This window comes from Carcharodon carcharias, chromosome 23, assembly GCF_017639515.1.
Source record: "Carcharodon carcharias isolate sCarCar2 chromosome 23, sCarCar2.pri, whole genome shotgun sequence".
Classification (NCBI taxonomy): domain Eukaryota; kingdom Metazoa; phylum Chordata; class Chondrichthyes; order Lamniformes; family Lamnidae; genus Carcharodon; species Carcharodon carcharias.
Genome location: NC_054489.1, coordinates 16,114,357 through 16,140,978, shown reverse-complemented (window position 1 = coordinate 16,140,978; position 26,622 = coordinate 16,114,357). Strand labels below are relative to the sequence as shown.

Here is a 26,622-nt window from a genome sequence, read left to right as displayed (position 1 = left end):
CCCACACCACAGTGATTTTATTTTTTCATTTTCCTGCTATCATTATGATCTCTGCTATCACTTAGTCATTGCTGAGTTTTGGGCAGTTATTTGTTCTGATTCTTTACATCTGTTGTTAATATTCGTGAAATTATTTGAAGAAACAAAGTAAGTTTGAATAAATAATTGTATGCAAATAAAATAGGACTCTTGCATATGGCTTTTTGGATATGCTGCTTTCGACTGTTCATTTACGAAGATGACAACTGGGCTATCTGTCCAGTATTCTTGCCACATCAGTCCACAGTAATCAATCTGGCTGTATTATAAATGAAATGATGCACATGTATCCTGTCTTTAAAACTGTTGTTTGTATAGGTGCCTCTGGTGAATCAGCATTTTGAAAATGAGTTTAAGCCAGCCCTGAAGCATGCGTACAAGGTGGTGCCAATAAGCGGAGATAGCGAGCTTAAAGAGCGCTTTGCAATAGCTGTACAGGATAATCATGTCATCATCTGCACAGCACAGATCCTGCAAAATGCACTGAACAGCACTGAAGAAGAAAAGCATGTGGATCTAACAGGTAGGGGAGCTTATTCCAGTGAGCTTTGCATCTTTTAAAACAGAAGCCACTGGATTTAGAATTTTTTTTTGCTGAATGGAAAAATAAGCTTGTTTCAGTGGTTGAAATATGGTTGTTTAAGTAAGAAATATGCTAGATCAGACAGATAGGATGTCAGAGATAAAAACAAAAAAAACTGCGGATGCTGGAAATCCAAAACAAAAACAGAATTACCTGGAAAAGCTCAGCAGGTCTGGCAGCATTGGCGGAGAAGAAAAGGGTTGACCTTTCAATTCCTCATGACCCTTCAACAGAACTGAGTGAATATTAGGAGAGGGGTGAAATATAAGGTGGTGGTGGAGGGGAGGGGGAGGAGAAGTGGAGGGGGGCATGGTGTGGTTGTAGGGACAAGCAAGCAGTGATAGGAGCAGATAATCAAAAGATGTCACAAAAAAAAGGAACAAAGAGGTGTTGAAGGTGGTGATATTATCTAAACAAATGTGCTAATTAAGAATGGATGGTAGGGCACTCAAGGTACAGCTGTAGTGGGTGTGGGGGGCATAAAAGATTTAAAAATAATGGAAATAGGTGGGAAAAGAAAAATCTATATAAATTATTGGAAAAAAACAAAAGGAAGGGGGAAGAAACAGAAAGGGGGTGGGGATGGGGGAGGGAGTTCAAGATCTAAAGTTGTTAAATTCAATATTCAGTCCGGAAGGCTGTAAAGTGCCTAGTCGGAAGATGAGGTGCTGTTCCTCCAGTTTGCGTTGGGCTTCACTGGAACAATGCAGCAAGCCAAGGACAGACATGTGGGCAAGGGAGCAGGGTGGAGTGTTAAAATGGCAAGCGACAGGGAGGTTTGGGTCTTTCTTGCTGACAGACCACAGGTGTTCTGCAAAGCGGTCGCCCAGTTTACGTTTGGTCTCTCCAATGTAGAGGAGACCGCATTGGGAGCAACGAATGCAGTAGACTAAGTTGGGGGAAATGCAAGTGAAATGCTGCTTCACTTGAACGGAGTGTTTGGGCCCTTGGACGGTGAGGAGAGAGGAAGTGAAGGGGCAGGTGTTGCATCTTTTGCGTGGGCATGAGGAGGTGCCATAGGTGGGGGTTGAGGAGTAGGGGGTGATGGAGGAGTGTACCAGGGTGTCCCGGAGGGAATTGCCCCTGCGGAATGCTGCCGGGGGGGTGAAGGGAAGATGTGTTTGGTGGTGGCATCATGCTGGAGTTGGCGGAAATGGTGGAGGATGATCCTTTGAATGCGGAGGCTGTTGGGGTGGTAAGTGAGGACAAGGGAGACCCTATCATGTTTCTGGGAGGGAGGAGAAGGTGTGAGGGTGGATGCGTGGGAGATGGGTCGGACACGGTTGAGGGCCCTGTCAACGACCGTGGGTGGAAAACCTTGGTTAAGGAAGAAGGAGGACATGTCAGAGGAATTGTTTCTGAACAGATGCGACGGAGGCGAAGGAATTGAGAGAATAGGATGGAGTCCTTACAGGAAGCGGGGTGTGAGGAGCTGTAGTCGAGGTAGCTGTGGGAGTCGGTAGGCTTGTAATGGATATTGGTGGACAGTCTATCACCAGAAATTGAGACAGAGAGGTCAAGGAAGGGAAGGGAAGTGTCAGAGATGAACCATGTGAAAATGATGGAGGGGTGGAGATTGGAAGCAAAATTAATAAATTTTTCCAAGTCCCGACGAGAGCATGAAGCAGCACCAAAGTAATATCGATGTACCGGAGAAAGAGTTGTGGAAGGGGGCCGGAGTAGGACTGGAACAAGGAATGTTCCACATACCCCATAAAGAGACAGGCATAGCTGGGGCTTGTCTGGGTTAGTTTGGTAACTGTCAAGTATTGGGATTTTTAATCAGTTCTTTCTTCATGGTACTTATTTTGGGATTGAGCTCTGTTTTGAGCGTTGTGCTTGAAAGTGTAATTTCGTACAGGTTTGTAAAAAAAGCTACAGGTGTTGACATTATGTATTAAACTTTGCAGCATGTTACAAATCTTCTGTCTAATTCAAACTGATTATACAGTCACATCCCAAGCCAATTAACCAGGCTGATTAGGAGCACTAAACAATTGTTCCAGATGGCCAACTAATATTCACAGCCAAATTCCTGGGAGACATTGTGCTTAATAGGTTGTCAGTCCAGCTACCAGCGCTTTATTTGGGAAGGTGCCTTTCTATTCCCACAGGTCAAAGTTAAGAGAAGAAAGAAAGGGACAAAGAGATGTGTGTGCAATTGGATTTTCTACATGGGATTGAGACACAACCTTCTGTCCGGTGCAGAAGATGCAGGTTTTGTAGTTGAAGATTACTTAGAAAGAGAAACAATACTAAAAAGAACAAGAAAGCTAGCCCACAAAAAGGATAGTTTCAGATAAAGGACATTTTGCTTTGTTTACAATCTTTTCCCCATTTTTTTTCAGGACAGAAGTGATATTGAGTTAAATTTGCTTTGAAATAAAGAAGCTTAGCAATTTGCATCTGGTCTCTAGCTTCTCAGTCAGCCTTCAAAAATAGCAAGGAAGCACATTGTGTGGGCAAATGGGAAAAAAAAGCATTAAAATCAGATCACAAGCTTCTTACTGTTTCTTATGGTATGATTCGATATCAGGCAATGTAAGCACATTCCTGAATGTACGATGCTCAGACCACTAATGGGAGTGATCACTGATGTATCTAAAAGAGCATTGAGGGCAGACTTGAAGCTCGTGTAGCAGTAACTATTCCCAGTACCACAAGAGAGTTCAGCTGCTGTGATCACCCATTCATACGTAGATGATGAGAGCAGCTGTCTGGGTTCTCCTCATGAAAAATACAGGCCTTCTTTAGAAAGAAGCATTTATAACAATTGTTCTCCATTTAAAAAAACAAACTGCATTATGCATTGGAAATGTTTAGAAAACAGATCTCCTGCTATTGGAGTGGAGGTTACTTTTGATTTTTTTTTCTCATTAATTCTATTCCCTGTAAGAGCAAGCACACTTTAAATTCAGGATCATCTCTTTAATTTAACAAAAAGAAAACACAATCAGGATTACGTATCCCTGAATGCAAAACATTGATTCTTTGTCACAGAAGAAAGTAATAGAAAGGGCAAAAGCTCTAGAAAAAGCTGGTAAAAACCTTAGCCCGTGCCTTTTCCCATTAATTATGAGCCTTTGCCAGTTTTCAATATAATTAGCTTATTTACCAATACTTCCAGCTGCTTTAATCCATGTTGTAAATTTCACCTGTGGAACATTTTCAAATACCTTCTGAAAATTCAAATGTTATGTTGAATGGATGTCCTTTGTCCACCAATTTTGTCATCTCCTTACAGAATTCCAACAAATTAGTAAAGCAGAATCTGTTGCTTCTAAATCCACATCCTCAATTGGTCTCTGTATTCTCTGGAGGAACATTAGAAGCATCAAATATGCTCTTGGAACATTCTCCCACTATAGATATTAGTATGGGTATCCTGTGAATTTCTGGACTCATAATTATGTGCAATGGGTTTATATTTGCTCTTCCCCATTCTTCTGTAATTACAGAACTCCTAAGAAATATTATTGGGAGCCTCAACTATTTTCTTATGAATTCTCAAAGATATTCCATCTCAACCAGGTTTCTTGTATACAAGGCAGTCATTACTAATGCCTACCTATGTAATCTTACAATGTAATTGGCTTATGTAATTGACTTCTGAGTCATAATAAAGGATCTGACATTTGTGTAATTTTTGTTTCTGAAAGCACGTATGAAAGAGAAGTTCTGGATGAACTTGAACTCGCTCAGGCACCTGCAGTGAAATCTGCACTTGTGGCTGTTCAGGATTTTATAGGCTTTCTTTAAGAAAGAGTGTCCTTATTTACTTTTAACACAGAATTCTCTCTGCTAATAATCGATGAGTGTCATCACACCCAGAAAAATGGAGTATACAATAAAATCATGTGCCAGTACATTGAAAAAAAGCATCAACACAAAAAGGGTTTACCTCAAATCCTTGGATTGACAGCATCACCTGGAACAGACGGAGCTAATACATTTGAGCATGCCAAGAAGCATATCTTGCAGGTTAGTCCAAGCTTTGAGCCCCAATGAAGTGTCTCACTCAAAATATTTTTCATATGCTGACTGGCTGTCACATATCTCCAACATTTTTGTTTGGGGAAACTTCTGTTCTTTGCCTGAATCACCTTTTTTTGGGGAAAAATATACTTTATTCATAAAATATCTTAAAACATTTTAAAATGGCCAACTCAAAAAGTGTAATCATATTCAAGTTTTCCACATAGATCATGAGGTGCTACAATACAATCAATGAATATTATAGACATTTCAACCTGGTCATTACAGACAGTCAGACAGTGCAATGATATTTAAATTATCCACATAGATCATGTTGCACTCTGAGGTGCTTCAATACAATTGTGATAAATGTAATATTCAATGCATACATTCATTGTGAGCCGTACAGCCCAAGGGGTCTATACAATTCCCAGCCCCTCGGTGCACTGTGGCTGAAAGGTCTTAGACAGCGACCTTTCCCCATTGCACCTTTGCGACAGCTGCCCTAAGCTTTAGTGTGTCCCTCAGCATGTATTCCTGGACCTTGGAATGTGCCTGTCTGCAACATATGGTTGGGGACAACTCTTCGCACTGGAAGACCAACATGTTTCAGGCAGACCAAAGAGCGTCTTTTACCAAGTTGATGATCCTCCAGCTGCAGCTGATGTTTCTGCCTCTATCCTCTGAGCCATAGATGTCAAACCAGTTGCCTCAGTGAAGCATGCAACTGCTAAGGCCTCAAGACCCTAGCCAGTCAGTCCTCCTTATACTTATTTTCCTTATTTGATGGTTTGTTCAGTTTGTATTTTATGAGCTCGGAGGTTTGAAAAGTCTGTTTTTTATATCACTGTTGCCTCAATTCCTAAACCAGAACACACAGATCTGTTCATATTGGCAGTTTGAAATGTGGGCATATTAAGGGGTGGGTTTATTTAAATTTTATATGTGGCTTCCCTGAGGACCCATCATGTGCATCTTTGCTGCTCACATTAATGAAACATTGGACACCTCTGCTGTTAACCAAAACAATTCTATTAGTTGTTCTCACTTTAGCATCTAAAAGTAATAATATAATTATTTTTAAAAATTAACCTGTATATATTATGTACTAAACTAAACACTCATTATTGTAAATACTAATGCAAAATTCACTGCCATTCATTTATTTCCCTTTAAGTTCGCCATGACATTATACATGACATGCGTCTGCAATCACCAGAAAGACCATAGCTCAAAAATGGAACCAAAGCAAAATAATGAGGATTTTCTCTTCATAAGCCAAGTAGCAGATATAATGTCAAAGGCTGCAAATCTAATCCCACAGTTCAAATAATATTTATAAACTGAACAAACTTTTTAATAAATCCTGTCTCGATTGAGCTATTGTTATAATTAGCAAAAGCTGATCAGGACAGTTTTTTTAAAAAAAGACAGCTTTGAAATGGAGGTCAATGGAACTGAATGTGGAGTGAGCATGCAGTGCAAGGGTAATTTCACTAGTTGAAGGCTGCACTTGACCTCTCAATAAATTAAATCGGCCTCTTCAGGAGTCTTTGATTTGCAGGTTCAAAGTAAATCCACGATGGAAATAAAACTGAGAGATTTATTTGGGTTTCACCACTTTTACCTTCTCACTATATGCCTCAGGGTACTTGAACACACTGTGCATTGAGTCAACCCATTTGGAATTCCAAGCACTGCTGATTTCATACTTAGCTTCTGTTGGACTCACTGGGCAGGTCCAACTTGCCAAGCACTGAGAGAATAGAGAAAAGCAATTTTCACACACAGCAAAAGAAAAATATAATTAATTTGGGGCAACAGTCATTTTAATATTAATTACAATGTTAGCATACTGTATTAATTTATTGATGCCCATTGTGCTTGCATGTTCTATTTGTTACAGATCTGTGCTAATATGGATGCCGCTTTGATAACATCCTCTAAGGATTGTATAAAGGAGTTAGAAGATACCGTCCCTCAGCCTGTAAAAAGTTATGACATTACAGAAGAAAGAAAACGGGTATAACATTTTAACTCCTGCATGTAACCTTAAAAATATGAAATCCATAAAACTATATATATGTTAATATTCAAAGCACATTATCTAGTGTGAATTTCTAACAATATAACACAATGGCACAGTACAATCTACAGGTATTTACAGTCTACCGTGTGCTGAATTCCCAAACTCATGCTTGCTTCTGTGGAGAAACTTTGACTGACACCTTCTTTAGCAAGCTATCCCAAGGTAATTTTCTGAATAAATTTAGGTTCAAATTCAGATACATATTCAAACTCGGGAAATAATTCCCATCCCTACACATACTGATTATCCTGGACCCCAAAAGCTTTGTGCAAAAGCCAAATACCGCTGTGGTTAGTACAATTGACTCAAATCCACACCTACCTTTGTAGGAATTGTCCCCAACCCTGAGATTATAGAGTGCTTTGCAACATTCCCTTGTCAAAGCGTCTATAGTTCTGCTCTGGTGCTGTTTTCTAGGAAGAACCATGATCGTGGCTAAGGTTAATGTACCTTTGGGCAAGTCTTTCTCTCTCATTGGGAAAGATCTTCTTACCTGCTGGGCTTGCCTTCTCCTTAGGTGGTCTGGTTGAGCTACTCCACTAACTGAAAGCAAGCCATTCTTCATATTTGACCTTATAACCCATACAAACAAAAACAGATTTAAGCAGGAAAAATTAACTCACGTTACATAAAATTTCAATTTGACCAAACTCCCACACATTTCCAGCACTGGCACTTAGTATTCAAACAGAGTACTCTGCGTCTAAACAAACAAAGTACTCTGCGTCTAAACAAACAGAATACTCTGCGTCTATCTGCTTGTTAGAGCCCATTCTACTCAGTTCTGAATATGTATCTGAGTCCTAACCTCAGAAGACTACCTCACCCACACCACAGTGATTTTATTTTTCCATTTTCCTGCTATCATGATGACCTCTTCTATCACTCAGCCATTGCTGAGTTGTGGGCAATTATTTGTTCTGATGTCCTAGCACTGCCCAGTTGTGTTTCACAAGCCAACAGGGAAGACACCCTCTTCATCCACTGATTCCAAGCAGGATTTAACCCCTTGACATGATGATGAACTCATGCACTTCTGTACCCGCCTCACTTCCTGATTGGACTTGCTGCCCACTGAGGATACATCCCTCCCTCAAATCCACTAGTCCTAATGCAGTCTACAAACGACCTGAGCTTGGAAAGTTAGTGGGCTGAACCCTGTCCCACTCACTCCCATTGCATAGAGTTCTACAGCACCAAATCCTTTCCTATTCACTCAAGTCATATAGCGCATCAGTAGACTAATTACTCACTTCAATCCTATGAATGAAAGGGCTATGCTCTGGTCCACTGTGCCAAAATGTCTCTTTAACTGTGGTCCATATAACCATAGTTCAGCCCTACCCGAGGCAGATTAGAGTGCAGCATGCTATCGCACCAGTGAATCTTCATTAAGCCCATACCGTGTATTCCTTTACCCCCATTCAAAAAAATTATGAAAAATCTGAAATTTTAAAAATTCTAAAAGGATGAAGAAAAGAGAAAAATGGGACTGTAGGAGGAAGCTTTTTCCCTTGTAAACTCAGAATTTTGTTTTAAACAGTTCTTTGCAGCTTTTTCTAATCTCACTTTCATCTTTTCTCCTGACTCTCATGCAGGACCCCTTTGGGGACACAATTAAAATGATGATGAGAACCATTCACTCCCACTTGGATGAACCTTCAATCCCTGGAAATTTGGGGTCACAGATTTATGAGCAAGCTGTTGTAGAACTGGAAAAAGAAGGTAAGGGGATGGTTTTTATGGATCCTTTTCTTGTTGCGTGAGGTAAATAATTAGCATCAGTTTAGGGGATAAGCAAAGCAGCAAACGTAAAACTCTACCTGGAAGCATGGCATACCTCTCAATTACTTGAGATTTACTTGAGAAACGTAAACACTAAACACAGCCAACTATGAAAAGGAGGGAGTGGCACGTGGTACTCTAACAAATAATGCAAAACCAACAGCTAGGCAATGAAAAGAAAGACTTGCCTTTACATAGCACCCCTCATGACCACCAGACATCTCAAAGCAATTTAAAGCCAATTAAGTATCTTTATTTAAAGTGTAATCACTGTTGTAGTAGACAGAATGCAGCAGCCAATTTGTGCACAGCAAACTCCCACAAACAGTAATGTGATAATGACCAGATAATTTACTTCTGTGATGTTGTTTGAGGGATAAATATTGACCAGGATACCGGAGATAACTGCACTGTTCTCCTTCTAAATAGTGGCATAGGACCTTTTATGTTCACCTGAGTGGGCAGATGGAGACTTGGTCCAAAAGACTGCACCTCTGACAGGACAGCACTCCCTCAGTAAGGCATTGGAATGTCAGCCTCAATTTCAAGTCCTGGAGCAAAATCTTTAGCTCGGCTGGTGGGCGCCCAACCTGCTCGAGCGTGAAAAGACCTGCGTTGATACCAGGCGGTGTCCTGATGTCAACGTGCAGTCACGCAATATTTCAGTCGGCGGGCGCGTGCTGACAATTAAAAGGCCTGTTAAAGCCATTAAATAATCAATTAAATTAAACTTTGCGTTGCCCGTCCAAACTTACGGTTGGCGGGCAGGCGAAAAGGCCAAGCATCCTTTGCACTTTTTAGGAAGCCTCATCCACAGGCGGGATGAGGTTTCCGAAAGCAAATAAAAATAAAATAAAATTTTAAAACTTAATTAATAACACGTCCCTGCTCACGTAACAGAGTCACATGAGGGGACAGGTTTTGTTACATTTTTAGTGTTTTTTTTTTATAACCCTTCATCTCCCTGAGACAGCTCTGTGCCTCAGGGAGATTATCAAGCACGCGCTTACACACATGCGCAAAGTTCGTGTTTGCCCTCCTCCCCCCGCCTGCACAGGCAGCGCTGAGCACTGCCGCTCACGTCTCACACTGGGCGGGCCTTAAATGGCCTACGAGCGTGAAATCACCTTCCGGCCCTGATTGCAGGTGGCTTCTCAACTGCCCCCACTGAATCCGTCCGACAAGAGCAAGATTCTGCCCCTGGAGTGGGACTTGAAACTTGAATATTTTGATTTACAGGCAAGAGTGCTACCAACTAGGCCATGCAGCTCGTAATCAGTCCCATATTTCAGTCTAAGCCAAAAACAATGGCCCAGAGATTGCTAAAAAATAATGGTTCACAGTAATGAGCTGGCAACACTGATTTCAGTTGGCTTTTTCAACTACAGAATTAGGTGTGCGCAACATACTTTATACTTCCTGCACATCTGATTTTGGGCACAACTGAATTTCCGAGCCCATGTATGTATTCTGCATGTCTAATTGTTATTCTGTTTTCGGATGTTGCTAGGTGCCATCACTTCCAACAGAAAAAAACGTAATTGTGCCCTCCACCTCCGGAAATACAATGATGCCCTTCTGATCAATGACACAGTGCGCATGATTGATGCGTTGAAATACCTGGAGGAATTCTACATTGTTGAGAGAACTAAAGATGTTCTTGATCAAACAGATCGATTCCTACTCAGGGTGTTTAATGGTAAGGATGCATTCTGACTTGTTTAAAGGGAAGCTTAGGTTCCATTAGAACATAATGTAAGAAACAGGAGCAGGAGTAGGCCATTTGGCCCATTAAACCTACTCCACCGTTCAATAAGATCATGGCTGCTCTGATTATGTCCTTAACTCCACTTTCCTGCTTGCCCCCCAATAACCCTTGACAATCAAAAATCTGCCTAACTCAATCTTGAATATATCCAATAAACCAGCCTCCACTGCTTGCTGGGGAAGAGAATTCCAAACACTAATGACCCTCTGAGAGAAAAAAATTACTTTTAAATTGCACCCCCTAGGTCTAAATTCGTCCACAAAAGTAAACATTCTCATAACGTCCACCTTGTCAAGCCCCCTCAGGATCTTATGTTTCAGCAAGATTACCTCTCATCCTTTGAACTCCAACTGGTATAGGCCTAACCTAACCTGCCCAACCTTTCCTCATAAGACAAACCCCTCATCCCAGGAATCAGCTTAGTGAGCCTTCTCTGAACTGCTTCCAAATGCAAATATGTCCCTCCTTAAGTAAGGTGAACAAAACTGTACACAGTACTCTGGGTGTGGTCTCACCAATGCCCTGTATGGTTGTAGCGAGACTTCCCAACTTTTATATACCATCCCCCTTGCAATAAAGGCTAACATTCCATTTGCCTTCCTAATCACCAGCTGTACTTGCACGTTGACTTTTTGTGATTGATGTACAAGGACACCTAGAACCCTCTGTACTGCAGAATTCTCTCTCCATTTAAATAATATTCTGCTTTTCTAACCTTTCTACCAAAGTAGACAACTATACACTTTCCCGCATTATACCCCATCTGCCAATTTTTTGCCCACTTGCTTAACCTATCTATATCCCTTTGCAGACTCTTTGTATCCTCCTCACAACTTGGTTTCCCACCTATCTTCGTTCTGTCAGCAAATTTGGCTACAAAACAGCCATTCCCTTCATCAAAGTCATTATAGATGATAAATAGTTAAGGCCCTGCACTGATCCCTGTAGCACATCACTGGTTACAGATTGCCATCCTGAAAATGACCGTTTATCCCAACTCTGTTTCCTGTTATATCTGGCCTATTTATAGACATGCACCCATAACTCACTGAATCTGTAATTGACTGCGAATCTGGATTGTAGCATTTTGATGAGCTGAGGCTCGTGGAGGGTTATCACACAGAGACCAGATATTGATAGTGTGATTTAATACTTGCTGAAAGCAAGCACCCCCACTGCCACGCCCCCTCCCAAACTCAAACCCTTCTGCACAACCTTAGCAGACTGTTCAAGAAGTGATGAAGTAATGCACTAGGATTTCGGTTGTTTGATTGGATGAATAAAGGAAGGTGGTGAGGAGATGTTCAAGGAATGCAAGGTTTATTCAGCAACAAAGGCAAGGTGGGGAAATCCCCTGTAACAACAGGAAACCAAAGGCAGGAATATTGAATTCAAAACAACATGGCATGTGGACACAATGAAGCTTGGAGAGCACAGGAGTGGAGGGAATTTGGAACTTAGTGCAGGTACCATGCTGACCATAGTGCCTAGCAAAAGTTAAAGATTGAAAAATTCTGATTCAGGGATACCTCAGAAAGCCCGTGTGGGTAATGGTGGAGGGATAATAGACCAGGATTCCTGCTCCTGATTGCTTTCCAATGAGATCTGCTAGAAGTCTTTTTGTACATTCTTTCATGGGATGTGGGCGTCACTGCCAAGGCCAGCATTTGTTGCCCATCCCTAATTGTCCTTGAGAAAGTGGTGGTTGTCTTGTTTCTTGTTTTTTTTAATGATGCACACAGGCCGTCGACATTGTAGCTGAGCTAACTTTATTGATAACACATTTTCCTAACATGAACATATACCTGCAGTGCCTGAGCTGTATCAAGACAGGCTCCAACATGTGCCATCTGACCTTTAACCCCCATGTCAGGTGACCCCCATATATAGTACAGAGTACCGTATAGTATCTAATATTGGAGTCCACAACCACAATCAATTATTATCATGACAGTGGTGAGCTGCCTTCTTGAACCACTGATGTCCCTGTGGTGTAGGTACACCCACAGCGCTGTTCGGAAGGGAGTTCTAAGATTTTGGCCCAGCGATGTTTGGGTCCGCAGCTTGAATAGAGTTAGATGTTGAAGGAACAGTGAAATGGTTCCAAATCAGGATGGTGTGTAGCAAGGAACTTGCAGGTGGTGGTGTTCTCATGCATCTGTGTCCTTGTCCTCCTAAGTGTCAGAGGTCACAGGTTTGGAAGGTATTTTCGAAGGAACCTTGATGAATTGCTGCAGTGCATCTTGTAGATGGTACACACACTGCTGCCACTGTGTGTTGGTGGTGGAGAGAGTGAAGCATCCAATGAAGTCATGTTCAGCACAGTCAAATAGCTTGGCTACACTCACTGTGAGGGCTTGCATATTAAAGAATAGTCACCAGAGTGGAACAATATCTCAGGAAGACTCAGGGGAGGGAAAGGAAAGCAAAACGTTATGTTTATAACAGAATTACCGTAATTTTATGATACATATGCATATTGTAATTTCAGAAGAATGATTGCAGAATGAATGGACCCATTTAATGGCCAATTAATAAATGAATGATTCTTTGTGCTCTTTCCATTCCCTACACTCTGTGCTCCTCTCACTAGAACAGAAGGAAGAGCTGCGCCTACTTTCCTCACAAAAAGTGTACGAAAATCCAAAACTCAACACCTTGGAAAAAATACTCCTGAGACGGTTTAGGTTCTCAAACTCCCGAGGGATTATCTTCACAAAAACACGGCAGAGCACGCATGCCATGCTGGGCTGGATTAAGAACTGTCAGTCACTGGCATCCAAAATCAAAGCAGAAAGCCTGACTGGGGCCGGTGTCAATAGACAGACCAAGCACATGACTCAGGTGAGCTGGAACTGTGTAGTGCACTGAAAATACCATTCTCAACCAGTGCAGCTGGTTGGGATCCCAGAGGGAAAAACTGTTCGGACCAGTGTTCTTATTTCCCAGTTTGTACTGGTGTTCCATTTTAAGGTATACAAGACCGATTCAGACCAGTATTCTTATTTCCCAGTTTGTACTGGTGTTCCATTTTAAGGTATATAAGACCAGTATACTTATTTCCCAGTTTTTACTGATTTTTTTCCTTCTGGAATATTGCTACTCATGCTAAACATGACAAAATAATGGGGTGTACAGATCAATTCAACCAATAGGGCATATGTCAGTAATTTTAATGATCCAGGTACAACTGGTTACACACAGTAGGGAGGCAATAAGTACAGAGGATGAATATCACCCTAATCATTTGGAGAACAGGTGACCATGTGTTGAAGCCCTCTGTTTCTTTGCTGCATTCCTACCATTCCCCCTTAAGGCAATTCCTTATATCACCCCCAACTCCATCCTGCATCCATACAATCATAATACCACCCACTCTCAACTAACCAGTGTCACTGTAGCCTATTTAACCCTAGATGGATATGGTTCTATTTTGTTTCTCACCAGCTCTTACAAGCACAATTTTTTTAAAAGCTGCAGCGAGAGACTTTAGTTTTCCAGACAAATGTGTCACTGTGGTTCATTCTGTACTTTTTTTTGCCCTTTTCTGAAGATAATTGATTTATGAGGCAGTTCCCATAACCTTGTCCTTATCTAACTCTATTCAAGCTGCAGACTCAAACTGGATCTCTTCCTGGCCTTTATGACTTACTACCATACCATACATACCTTTATCAATTGGACTGTTAAGATTTACTGAGAATTTTTTTTATTGATTCTTGGGATGTGGGTGTCACTTGCAAGGCCAGCATTTATTGCCCATCCTTAATCGCCCTTGAGAAGGTGGTGGTGAGCTGCCTTCTTGAATCGCCGCAGTCCATTGAGTGTAGGTACACCTACAGTGCTGTTCGGGAGGGAGATCAAGGATTTTGACCCAGTGACAGTGAAGGAACGGCGATATATTTCCAAGTCAGGATGGTGAGTGACTTGGAGGGGATCTTGCAGGTGGTGATGTTCCCATGCATTTGCTGTCTTTGTCCTTCTAGGCGGTAGAGATAGTGGGTTTGGGAGGTGCTGTCAAAGGAGCCTTGGCGAGCTCTGTTGATCTTTTCTTGTATCTGTTCATTTGAGCTGCAATGCTGCCCACTTTTATCTAATAGCTCATCATAGAAATGCCACATATCCCGGATATAGGCGGAGTCTTCCGGGCCCACTGGCATCAGGCGTGTTCGATGGCGTGAGTGGACAATATGGTGAGAAGGCCAAAAATCGGTTTCACAATGTCATGAAACCTGTTTGCGTTTGTTTGCTCAGCCTGTTGATGGTGGGCCACATTCCCCACCATCGGACATTGGGAACCTCATTGTAATATATCAGCATATCATTATAAGGCCAGCCCGCTGGACTCATCCCCCTCGTAAGATCGTCCGCCCATATCGGTGGGAAAACATGCCGGCGCAGAATACATCTTGACAACAGTGATGTGCAGAAGTCAGGACTCACCACCAGGGTCTTGTTCACATCACAAACATCCGAGGAGCAGAAGATGCTGGAGCTCGACAGGAACGTCCATGACATGCTGGGTGGATTCTCATGGACAAGGCTCTGCTGCGAAGCAGCTCACCGAAGTTGGAAATTCATCGTTGATGCTCATAACGAATGATGGTAAAGGGGGTGGGAGAGGAAGGTCTAGGATCGACTGGGAGAGGAAGAGGTGTCTTGGGGTGAGGTTGGGAGGGGAGGAATGAGGGCGTTGGGGGTTGAGGTTGGCGGGGAATGAAGGTGTCGGGGGGTGAGTTGGGAGGGAAGGAGTATGGGGGGAGGAGGGGCTAACAGGGGAGAAGATGGCAACTGGGGATGTAGGTGTAGGGTGGAAGGTATAAGGGAAGGAGTTTGGAGTGGGGAAGGAGTACGGAGAGGGGAAGGAGTCCATGGGGAGGAAGGAGTGCAGAGAGGGGAGGGAGTCGAGGGGGAGGAAGGAGTGCAGAGAGGGGAGGGAGTCTGGGGGGAGGAAGGAGTGCGGAGAGGGGAGGGAGTCTGGGGTGAGGAAGGAGTGCAGAGAGGGGAGGGAGTCTGGGGGGAGGAAGGAGTGCGGAGAGGGGAGGGAGTAACGGTGGAGGAAAAAGTAAGGGTGGAGGAAGGAGTCGGGCAAGGGGAAGGAGTAAGGCTAGAGTAAGAAGTGAGGCTGGAGGAAGAGGTAAGGTTGGAGGAAGGAGTCAGGAGGGGGAAGGACTAAGGGCGGTGGAAGAAGCAAGGTTGTCTGAGGGAGTCAGGAAGGGGGAGGGACTAATCAGGTGGGGGGTGTCGGAGGACTAATCGGTGGGAAGGATTCAGGAGGGGGGGTGGTGGGGGAAGGGGCTCCAGGGGGAACGGGATCCAGATGGGGAAAGGGATTTTGGGGGGAAAGGGGTCCGCAGGGGGGAAAGGGTTGCGAGAAGGTAGGGGTTCTGGGGGTAGGGCTCCAGTTGGGTGGATGCCCATGGATGAGACCATTCATACTGTAGTGGCACTGGGCGTCCGACCTCTTTTGCAGGTCTTTGGCACTGACCACCACTGCCACCGCCTCACAAGCCGGATTAGTGAGGTTGCTGCCCATCCTGCGGCCAGAGCAGGGGGTAGAGGACATCACGGCCTCCACTGCGCCCAAGAGGTGCTTGAGATACATGTCATTGAACCTGGAAGCTCCAGCGTTTTTGTCTTTTGGAGCCATGTCTTCTTTGTGGCAGTTGTGGACTGGAAGCACTGAGAGGTGCGCGCGTGTCTACACTTTAAATGTGGCGCCCGGCGTGATGAAGTGGCGAGGTGATGGCTTGGCGGGTGAATGAGAGCCCATTCGCCATGGAAACGGCCTGTTTCCCCAGGAACGCATAATTAACGCGGCAGGTTTGGGATGATACGGTGTGAAAAGCCGCCATTGTGGCTGGCAGGTCGTTTTACCCGCTCGTTGCTGCACTCAGTGTGAATCTGGGACAATTCCGCCCTATATCAAAAGGAAAGTAACAGACTCCATAAACAGGATGCTAGCATTCTTTGGATTACTCAGCAGCTGCTGCTGGTAAACCCTTAAGTGACATTATTACTGCATTGCAATCAACTTCCTCCTGCATATTTAATGGGATGAGTTCTAACTGTTAAAGTGTGGGACAAAGTCTTTTTTTTTAAAAAGCACACACAGCAAATGATACATGACACAAAATAGGAACAGTGCTGAAAGAACAGGGCAGTAATTGCTTCAAAGGATCTCAATAAAAGATGAGAGGTTAATGCTGCTGGTAAAAAGGGTCACTTTAGGAGATTTTTCACCTTGTTCGCTGATCAAAATTTAATAAAATAACAAAGTGAAATTCAGAAAAAAAAAATACAAAGGTGTTGCACATTACACTGAGTGGTCATGAGCTAATAGTGCGGCAACATAAAAGCACCAGTGAGAAACCCGTGGTGTGCCTAAGGTGCCTTAAATTTGTGGGTACTATTTGAGGTGTTAACCCCTCGCTGACACTGGCACCTGAGACAGCTTGCTGACTCTGCTGTCCTGTTGGCCTCGATCCTCTGGCCTGTGGAGCCAGTGCTGCCCCCTGCCTCGGAGGGAGTGGCCAGTTCCACAGCTGGCACCTCCCTAGTCGCCGCAGCCTCATTGGATGCCACGGTCACTGGCAGAGGGACGGAGGAGCTGCCGCCCTCGTCCGGAGCGCCCTGAGAGGTGCCCGCAGAGACGACGGGCAGCTGCTGCGCCGACTTGAGGTCGCTTCAGACCTCCCTGCTCACCGTGGATGGATGGGCGCCGAGCTGGGATATTTGGTGCCCAAACCAACTCCCACGCTGGCACTGACCAGCTGAGGTCAGTGCCGCTGTGAGGGCTTGCTGGTCCGAGCACATCCCCAGGAAGCCCTGATTGTTCTACTAGAGGAGCTTCTCCACGAGAGTCGCCACTCTCTCCATGGAGGAAGCATGGCGCTAGGCCATGAGGCTCATTGCATCAGTGATGCTCCGCATGGACTCGTCCAGCATGGGCACCATGCCATGCATTGCCTCATGTATCTCCCCCAGATCCTCCCGTATACCCAGCTGCACTTCCAGCATTTGCTGCTTCACGGGTGACTCCAGAGGCCCATCATCAGCCTGGGCGTGTGCCTGGTCCCCAGCAGTCCTCCGACAGCCGGCACCATGGGCACTCTCTGTCTCCGCCCGCACCTCCAGCGACTGTGAAGTGCCCTCACTGCTGTGCCCCGGGACACCAGCCGATGACCTAATTCCCATCGAGGCACTAGTATCTGTGCTGGTGCCTGCCTAGCAGAGATGGTGTGGCGCTGCTGAGTCGAAATGTTCAGGCCCTCAGGTATTAGAGGCGGCCCCTCTGCCTTCTCCTCCTGGCCCTGCTGTGGTGATGCTGAAGGGAAGAACAAGGACATTTGATTAAAGTTATCCTTCCATAACCAATGGTCAACCCATGTTGCAAACTTCAATCACTGAGCATTCAGCAGTGCCATGGCTGCTGGGACACACATGGTGACCTCAGTGCTCGGCAAACACACCTCCCCAGGTGGACCCCAGCCTCACTACCACTGGTGGACCTGGGCGCAAGGCGCCTCTCCAAATCCATGGCCTGCTGCTCAAATGGAGTCACGATGACCAACTGGGCATGGCCTCCGTCAGTCCACATCCGCTCGGTGGAATCGCGTGCAGCCTTCTCCCGAAAAGAAGAGAAGTGCATTGATTAGTCCAGCCTGTACCTGAATTCCCATCACATCCCTGCCAACCCTGCCAGAGTGGGACATTGCAGGGCTCTGGTTCTCTGTCACCCCGCAGCTGCTGCACACTCACACAAAGAAGCCAGGGCTGACCCACCATTGTCCAAATGCTGCCTCCATCACATTTAGCATCACACGGTCTAACCTTACAAAGCAAAGAGGCACAAGCACATGGAATGCTGAGGGCAGCAGATGGATCGGTGCCCCACCCCTCCCAGCAGGTTAGCACCCTGACTTTGACATGCTTTGCAGTTCCAAAACTCTGCCTAGGTACAGATCCTTGAGTTTGCCCCCGAATCTATACTCTGGGTGTCAGTGTCACGCATGCTGCGGGTGCAGAACCCATCTCAGCACAACCCTCTCAGGGTGAACTAGGGATGTTCAATACCTGCTGGCCCACCCAGCGAGGGAAACAAGCTGTGAGGGATTCAGTGCAGTAACTGCACTCAGAGTTGTTGGGGGGAGGGGTGGGGCGGTGGTGCCTTGTGGGGGAAAGGCTGACGGTTGCATTAAGTGACCTCTGCCAACATGGTACTCACCCTTCCCGAGCGTAGGGGGTCACTGACTCTCTTGCAGCACTGGACCCATGTGCGTCGTACCACATCTTGGGAGCTGACTGTCTCGGCCACCTCCTCCAGGAGGGCAGCTAGGCACTCATCCGAAAAACAAAGGGTACGCTGCCCCGCTGCCCTGCCCCCCAGCCTGGCCTGCCCTCCGGCCTGCCCCGCTGCCCTGCTCCCCAGCCTGCCCTGTCCCGCTGCCTTGCCCCCCCCCGGCCTGCTCCACTCACCAGAAGCCCTCTGGCGAACACTTCTACTTGCCATTGTGAACAGCCTTGCAAAGGCTGCCAGCGCTTCATTTAAACTGGTCGGCGGGTCGCCATTGGACCCAGTGGTCAGTGCACTCCCACCGCCGTCCGTCCACTCCCGCTATCCTCGGGAGTCGTGCATTACACTGGGCCTGCCTGTGCCCACTCGGCCCTCCTGACATGGGGAAAATTCTCCACAAGGAGTAGGAGGAGGAAGCTGGCCAGCTGCCCTCAGGGTGTGTAAATTAAATTACCAATCCTGCGTAGTCTGATTGATAGCATTTGAAAAGTATTGTAGAGCTCAGATTTCCTGGCATTGCTCCCAACTTTGCCACTGAGAATTAATGGACAGAGAGGAAAGACATCAGCAACAATTGCTGAATGTGGAACAGGGAGCGAGGGAGACATAACCCATGCCAAAAAAAAAACAAATCATGTTCTCTCCGGTCCTGTGGTTTGCCAGTTCCCTTATTGCAGAAGCCAGAAATCCTTCACAGGAATTTCCAAAAGCCAAAGAGCAAAATCAGATGTGAATAGTGGCTGGAAACCAGACAGGCACAGATTGAATGGGAGCAGAGGGAGCTGGAATGTAATCCAGTACGCCAACTAAATTACATAGAACAAACTTGAATGAACAAACCAGCCAACGTCTTGCATTTGCCATTACCTCATGTGACCCCCTTGGGTGATTTCACATAATTTGATGCATTGATGATGCTGCAAAATGAATCCTAGTATTCACAAAATCAGAACAAATGTGCTAATTTAAACAATTCCATTAGGTCAGTCTAACACTTAAATATACCTAAGAAATCCTGTTCATTGCAGGACATGGAAATATATTAACAAATGGTTCATTCATTTGAATGTGTTTTCATTTTATGCAAGGTATTCCTACTTGACCAATATACAGTGGAGTTTAAACAGTTTTACAATGGAAAAGTTAATGGAATATCACTTGATTAAGTTGGCATAGGACAGGGTAAACCCCCTTTGAGAATGTCTGCCTCTTTCCAATGCAACTGCTCTGAGGAAACTGTTGATAATGAATTTCAAAGCAGTTGGCTTCAGGGTGAGAAAAGAGCTGCTCACTGAGTCGGGTCTCTGAAGAGTATTTGCTGAGTATTATGAACAATTTGATCAAAGGGTTCTGGCATGAAGATTCACTGCTGTACTCAGGAACTATTCACACATCGCCAAATGTGCTGATGCATTCGGAAACTCTCCAGGATAAATCATTATAAAGACTTTACCCATCTGTATTCTTTCTTATTAAATGTTTCAGTTGTAAAGGCTTTTTTTTTAACATAGAAGTAACACTTGATCTTGTTGGTCACCTGATTGTGACTACCACGTCTGAGGCAATTGTCTGACACCCAACCATTCAATGCTTGCCAATGATTGCTGCAGGCAATTCAGTAGATCTCTTCCAAAACTACTTGGTAAAACCTACAAGTGGCAGAATTTGAGTGAATCTCAAATTACCTCTGGAGCTGTTAAATTTTTTAAACCGGCTGAATAAATTCTTTTTACCAGATCACTGTCAAATCTTACAATTTCTTCAGCAGAGAAGCAGTTTGTTGGAGTTCCATTGCAGCGCAGTCACTGGGAGATGCAAAACTGAGGTGCTACAGAGCCACTATTGACCAAAAGCTATCATTATACCGTACAAAGTTTACATGGGCAACTTGCATTATAAATGTGGTCAGAGGAATTATAAAAAGGACACTTGCCTAGCCTTGCAAGGTGTCGCCTGTACATTGTCTTTTATCTTGACTTCAGCCTTGTGATGCCTAATTTTATCATTCGGTGCTCCCTGCTCAAAGACCATTTTGTACTCTTTTAGCACTTCCTCAATGCCAAACATACTCTTCCTGATCCTGACTTTAAATAACGTATCTTCTTAAATCAATTCCTTCCCATCAAGGAGACACTGTTCCCTCCTACAACCACCAATGGCAAGTAATGGGATGATCATTGTATTTCACCCTCACATTAACTTCACTGAACACTGGAATACTGTTATTGGAATTATTAGTCAGTTTCATTACTGACTACCCAGTTTACTTAAGGGGATGTGACTTAGGAATTTCTTGTACTCTCCTTCTGAGATAATAGACATTGCTGCAGCTGTATCAGTGATGAAAGTGAGTTGTGAATCTCAAACTTTCATTTTTATTGTGATCACTGGAATTATATCTTCTGCCCTTTAACTCTCACCTTATGTGTGCTGTTTTCCTTGCTCTCTGACTGAGTACAACTCTTGATCTTCCTGCTCATTAACATCAACTTCTGTTTCCATAACTATCGTATGAGCATTTGACAGTTTCCAGACTCCCATACCTTATACTTTTAGGAATACCACAACCTCGACCTGGAGTTTTACCCTGACCCGGATCCTGTCCTGCTGCTTGCCCTCTGGATATGACCGACTTTCCCACAGGCATAGCACTTTGACTGGTAATAGGAGCTTGGTGGCTACCATGGCAATAGTAGCATCTGACAGGGCCGATTGGCAAAATTTGGGGGCCAGCAAAAAACTGAATGAACTATTCACGAAACTACATAAGTAAAGAAACAGGCTTCAGCAGTGGCCAGATCTACTGGTACACATCCACACATAGATTTCCATGTACTTACATTGCAGCCTTTCCCAATACTATACTTTCATACTATATTCTTCAATCTGCTTATGCAAGTTTTACAAGTTTGTACATCTACATAACCATAGTATTCCAAAGCCGAACCAACAACTAATATCAAAGAACATAATTTCACCTAGCCCACTCTATCATAATGATTATTGATTATGTAAACCACACATGAAATCATTTAGTAAAGACAGAGTATTTACAACATGTGAGCCATATCGCACATTGTAATGTGCATTTCTTCTAGTACACATTCTGTGAAAAGTGCAGAACAATGAGAATGTACAATCATGATCATAATATTCTCCCTTTTCATGTAAAATAAATCTGTAATTATAAATGCAGAATTTTAATTCGTGCTAATGCACAATATTCATTTTCTGAAGTTAATTATTGCGGGAGTGGGAGGGGGTGTCTGGTCCAAGGCTGAAGGTTCATCTAGGGTGTCTAATACTCTTGCACTGGCTCAGGACCCTGAGGCTGTGAACTCGGTTGCTGTGGGCTGGATCTCACCGCAATCTGATAGACCTCCCCTGCAAGTTCAGAAAAAAGAACTCCCTTGCAATTTGCAGCTGTCTCTTTCTGCCATCTCCACGACTGTGGCTTCATCACAGGCCTTTTTCCATGTCGGCTTATTGCCTTTGATCAAAAGCTTGGCATGGATTTTATTTTAGGCTTCCTATGGACATGTCAATTTTAAAGTTTGCGCAATATCCATGGTGACGAGAGAGTTTCTTTAATATGAGAATGTAATCTGCCACAGTCTCAGTTGGCAACTGCTTCCTTTGGCAGAATATAACTCTCAGTGAAATTTCATTCTTAGCCATGCCATAACATGAATACAGAATTTCATTAATTTCAGCATATTCCACAGTACTGGGATGTCTTAGGTAACATGGGTTTGCCACGATCTCAAAAACATCTGGCTCCGTCATGGTGAGGAAAGCATTATGCTGACGCCAATTTAAGATTGTCAGTCGGGATCGCAGTGTGGCACATTTGTGTGTACTGGAAGCTACATATATTAATACACAGGGCCCTGTTCTTTGCAGACAGAAAGAACATGTACACACATTGCACCTGTTTCAAATAAACAAAATAAGTGATAGCCATTCACTGGTTCATTCCTCAGGACAATGCCTTGACCAATTAGGGTCAAGCTGCCTGTTTTAAAATTTCAAACAATGCTTGGCAGTTAACTGTCAGTCACCATTAACTGGTACATTCTCTGTGGCAATACCTCTTTCAATCAGAGTTCACCTACCAATCAATCAGCACTCTCTTCTTATACAGTATAAAGTTGTTGCTTCCCCTGACATTGGACTCACAGCCAGTAGCCATTACTGAACTAACTTCATTTGCACCCCCCCAAGAGAGAGGGCAGCAAAGAGGACAATATAACAGAATGTTCAGATCTTGCAATATGCTGCTAATGTTTTGGGTGGTGACCATTCATCAGAACTGAAACAACAAAAGAAAATCGCAAATTGTGGAATGCACTTTCCTACCATCCTAATTTTCTGAAGTGTAGTCTGATTTGTTTTAGACCTTATAATAATGTCTACAGACAAGCTAACAGATGCACAGAATATTTGGTGCTCAATGTTTCCTGTGTGTTTGTAACATTACAGCAAGAACAACACAATGTCATTCAGAATTTCCGAAATGGGATCATCAACCTTCTAGTTGCCACCAGTGTTGCAGAAGAAGGACTGGACATAAAAGAGTGCAATATAGTCATCCGCTATGGACTTATCACCAATGAGATTGCTATGGTTCAGGTAAATCGATTGTTGATTTGCAGAATGTTGAATTAATCAGAGTCTAATTTTATGTTTATTTATTAGTCATGTCCATGGCAGACACAATTATACAAGATGAATGAGCAGAAAAAGACCACCAGGCCTGCAAACCAGAAAAAAAAATGCGGGGCCAATTCGGAGTAAGGTACTCTGGCAAATTCCTCTCCAGTGCCCTAGATGATTGAAACCAGCCTAAGAGATCACATGAGCCAAGTGCTACCTATAAAGATGCTTACTTTCTATATGATGTGATCTCTGCCTCAGGCAAAGACACCACCTGCTACAAGTGCAAACTCTATGTTAGATGTTGACTGGGAACCAATCGTAGATCACTGAGCAAATGAAGTAACAGCATCAAAATTCAACATATTTTCACTGGAAATATAAGGGAGACCATGATTCAAATTTGTTAAATCTTGCTGGGAAATAATGGTACATTTTTTGTGCACAACTAAGACCAGACCTAGAGGAATGATTACAAGATAAGTAGGCCATTGGATAAACTGACCAAGTAACATTAGCATGTGGACTAGACTACCAGTTAGTATGAGCTTAGTTGAATCAGCAAAGAACAGAAATGTGCAAGTTTCCATTAGGGAAAGACGAAGATCGATTGAGTTCTAGGATAGAATAGAGGACAGGCCAGTTAATCTTCAGGGTGTAGACCTTTTTTCAAAATTAGATCTGCACCTGGACCATTAACCGGCCTGTTCTCTGCAAGATGTGGCCTGCTCTGATGAGACTTTCCAGCATTTTCCTCTTTGTATCCGATTTCCATCATCTGCAGTTTGCTCAGTTTTCTGTGGATGCCAGTGTACACTAGATGAGCTCAATTACCTGCGTTCATAATTACACAAACAGGTCAGTGCAGTGTGTTAGACAAGTGAGTAAAAGATAATTACACACAATAATTACACAAACATGGCAGTACAGTGTATTAGATAAGTGAGTGAAAGATAATTACACACAATAATTACACAAACGCGGCAGTGCAGTGTGTTAGGCAAGTGAGTGAAAGATAATCACACACAATAATTACACGAACACGGCAGTGCAGTGTGTTAGACAAGTGAGTGAAAGAAAATTAAACACAATAATTACACAAACACGGCAGTGCAGTGTGTTAGGCAAGTGAGTGAAAGATAATTACACACAATAATTACACAAACAGGGCAGTGCAGTGTGTTAGACAAGTGAGTGAAAGATAATCACAAACAATAATTACACAAACACGGCAGCGCAGTGTGTTAGACAAATGAGTGAAAGATAATTACACACAATAATTACACAAACACGGCAGGGCAGTGTGTTAAACAAGTGAGTGAAAGATAATTACACACAATAATTACAAAAACATGGCAGTGTACTGTGTTAGACAAGTGAGTGAAAGATAATTACACACAATAATTACACAAACATGGCAGTGCAGTGTATTAGACAAGTGAGTAAAAGATAATTACACACAATAATTACACAAACTCGGCAGTGCAGTGTGTTAGACAAGTGAGTGAAAGATAATTACACACAATAATTACACAAACATGGCAGTGCAGTGTTGTAGACAAGTGAGTGAAAGATAATTACACACATAATTACACAAACACGGCAGTGCAGTGTGTTAGGCAAGTGAGTAAAAGATAATTACACACAATAATTACACAAACATGGCAGTGCAGTGTGTTAGACAAGTGAGTGAAAGATAATTACACACAATAATTACACAAACAGGGCAGTGCAGTGTGTTAGACAAGTGAGTAAAAGATAATTACACACAATAATTACACAAACATGGCAGTACAGTGTATTAGATAAGTGAGTGAAAGATAATTACACACAATAATTACACAAACGCGGCAGTGCAGTGTGTTAGGCAAGTGAGTGAAAGATAATCACACACAATAATTACACGAACACGGCAGTGCAGTGTGTTAGACAAGTGAGTGAAAGAAAATTAAACACAATAATTACACAAACACGGCAGTGCAGTGTGTTAGGCAAGTGAGTGAAAGATAATTACACACAATAATTACACAAACAGGGCAGTGCAGTGTGTTAGACAAGTGAGTGAAAGATAATCACAAACAATAATTACACAAACACGGCAGCGCAGTGTGTTAGACAAATGAGTGAAAGATAATTACACACAATAATTACACAAACACGGCAGGGCAGTGTGTTAAACAAGTGAGTGAAAGATAATTACACACAATAATTACAAAAACATGGCAGTGTACTGTGTTAGACAAGTGAGTGAAAGATAATTACACACAATAATTACACAAACATGGCAGTGCAGTGTATTAGACAAGTGAGTAAAAGATAATTACACACAATAATTACACAAACTCGGCAGTGCAGTGTGTTAGACAAGTGAGTGAAAGATAATTACACACAATAATTACACAAACATGGCAGTGCAGTGTTGTAGACAAGTGAGTAAAAGATAATTACACACATAATTACACAAACACGGCAGTGCAGTGTGTTAGGCAAGTGAGTAAAAGATAATTACACACAATAATTACACAAACATGGCAGTGCAGTGTGTTAGACAAGTGAGTGAAAGATAATTACACACAATAATTACACAGACACGGCAGTGCAGTGTGTTAGACAAGTGAGTGAAAGATAATTACACACAATAATTACACAAACACGGCAGTGCAGTGTGTTAGGCAAGTGAGTGAAAGATAATTACACACAATAATTACACAAACATGGCAGTGCAGTGTGTTAGACAAGTGAGTGAAAGATAATTACACACAATAATTACACAAACATGGCAGTGCAGTGTGTTAGACAAGTGAGTGAAAGATAATTACACACAATAATTACACAAACACGGCAGTGCAGTGTGTTAGACAAGTGAGTGAAAGATAATTACACACAATAATTACACAAACACGGCAGTGCAGTGTGTTAGACAAGTGAATGAAAGATAATTACACACAATAATTACACAAACATGGCAGTGCAGTGTGGTAGACAAGTGAGTGAAAGATAATTACACACAATAATTACACAAACAGGGCAGTGCAGTGTGTTAGACAAGTGAGTGAAAGATAATTACACAATAATTACACAAACATGGCAGTGCAGTGTGTTAGACAAATGATTGAAAGATAATTACACACAATAATTACACAAATATGGCAGTGCAGTGTGTTAGACAAGGGAGTGAAAGATAATTACACACAATAATTACACAAACATGGCAGTGCAGTGTGTTAGACAAGTGAGTGAAAGATAATTACACACAATAATTACACAAACACGACAGTGCAGTGTGTTAGACAAGTGAGTGAAAGATAATTACACACAATAATTACACAGACACGGCAGTGCAGTGTGTTAGACAAGTGAGTGAAAGATAATTACACACAATAATTACACAAACACGGCAGTGCAGTGTGTTAGACAAGTGAGTGAAAGAT

The 26,622-nt window shown here is 43.2% G+C and overlaps 1 protein-coding gene across 4 annotated transcripts in view; it reads left to right on the top strand.

The window, feature by feature from the left end:
- dhx58 (DEXH (Asp-Glu-X-His) box polypeptide 58) overlaps nt 1-26,622 on the top strand; it is a 52,766-nt gene that overhangs the window by 13,852 nt on the left and 12,292 nt on the right. For all 4 annotated transcript variants that reach the window (XM_041173358.1, XM_041173361.1, XM_041173359.1 and 1 more), the window contains 7 exons: nt 358-562; nt 4,413-4,603; nt 6,504-6,620; nt 8,285-8,411; nt 9,982-10,170; nt 12,833-13,083; nt 23,018-23,167. In XM_041173358.1, the coding sequence (XP_041029292.1) occupies nt 358-562; nt 4,413-4,603; nt 6,504-6,620; nt 8,285-8,411; nt 9,982-10,170; nt 12,833-13,083; nt 23,018-23,167 (1,230 nt within the window). The remainder of the gene's footprint in view (nt 1-357; nt 563-4,412; nt 4,604-6,503; nt 6,621-8,284; nt 8,412-9,981; nt 10,171-12,832; nt 13,084-23,017; nt 23,168-26,622) is intronic.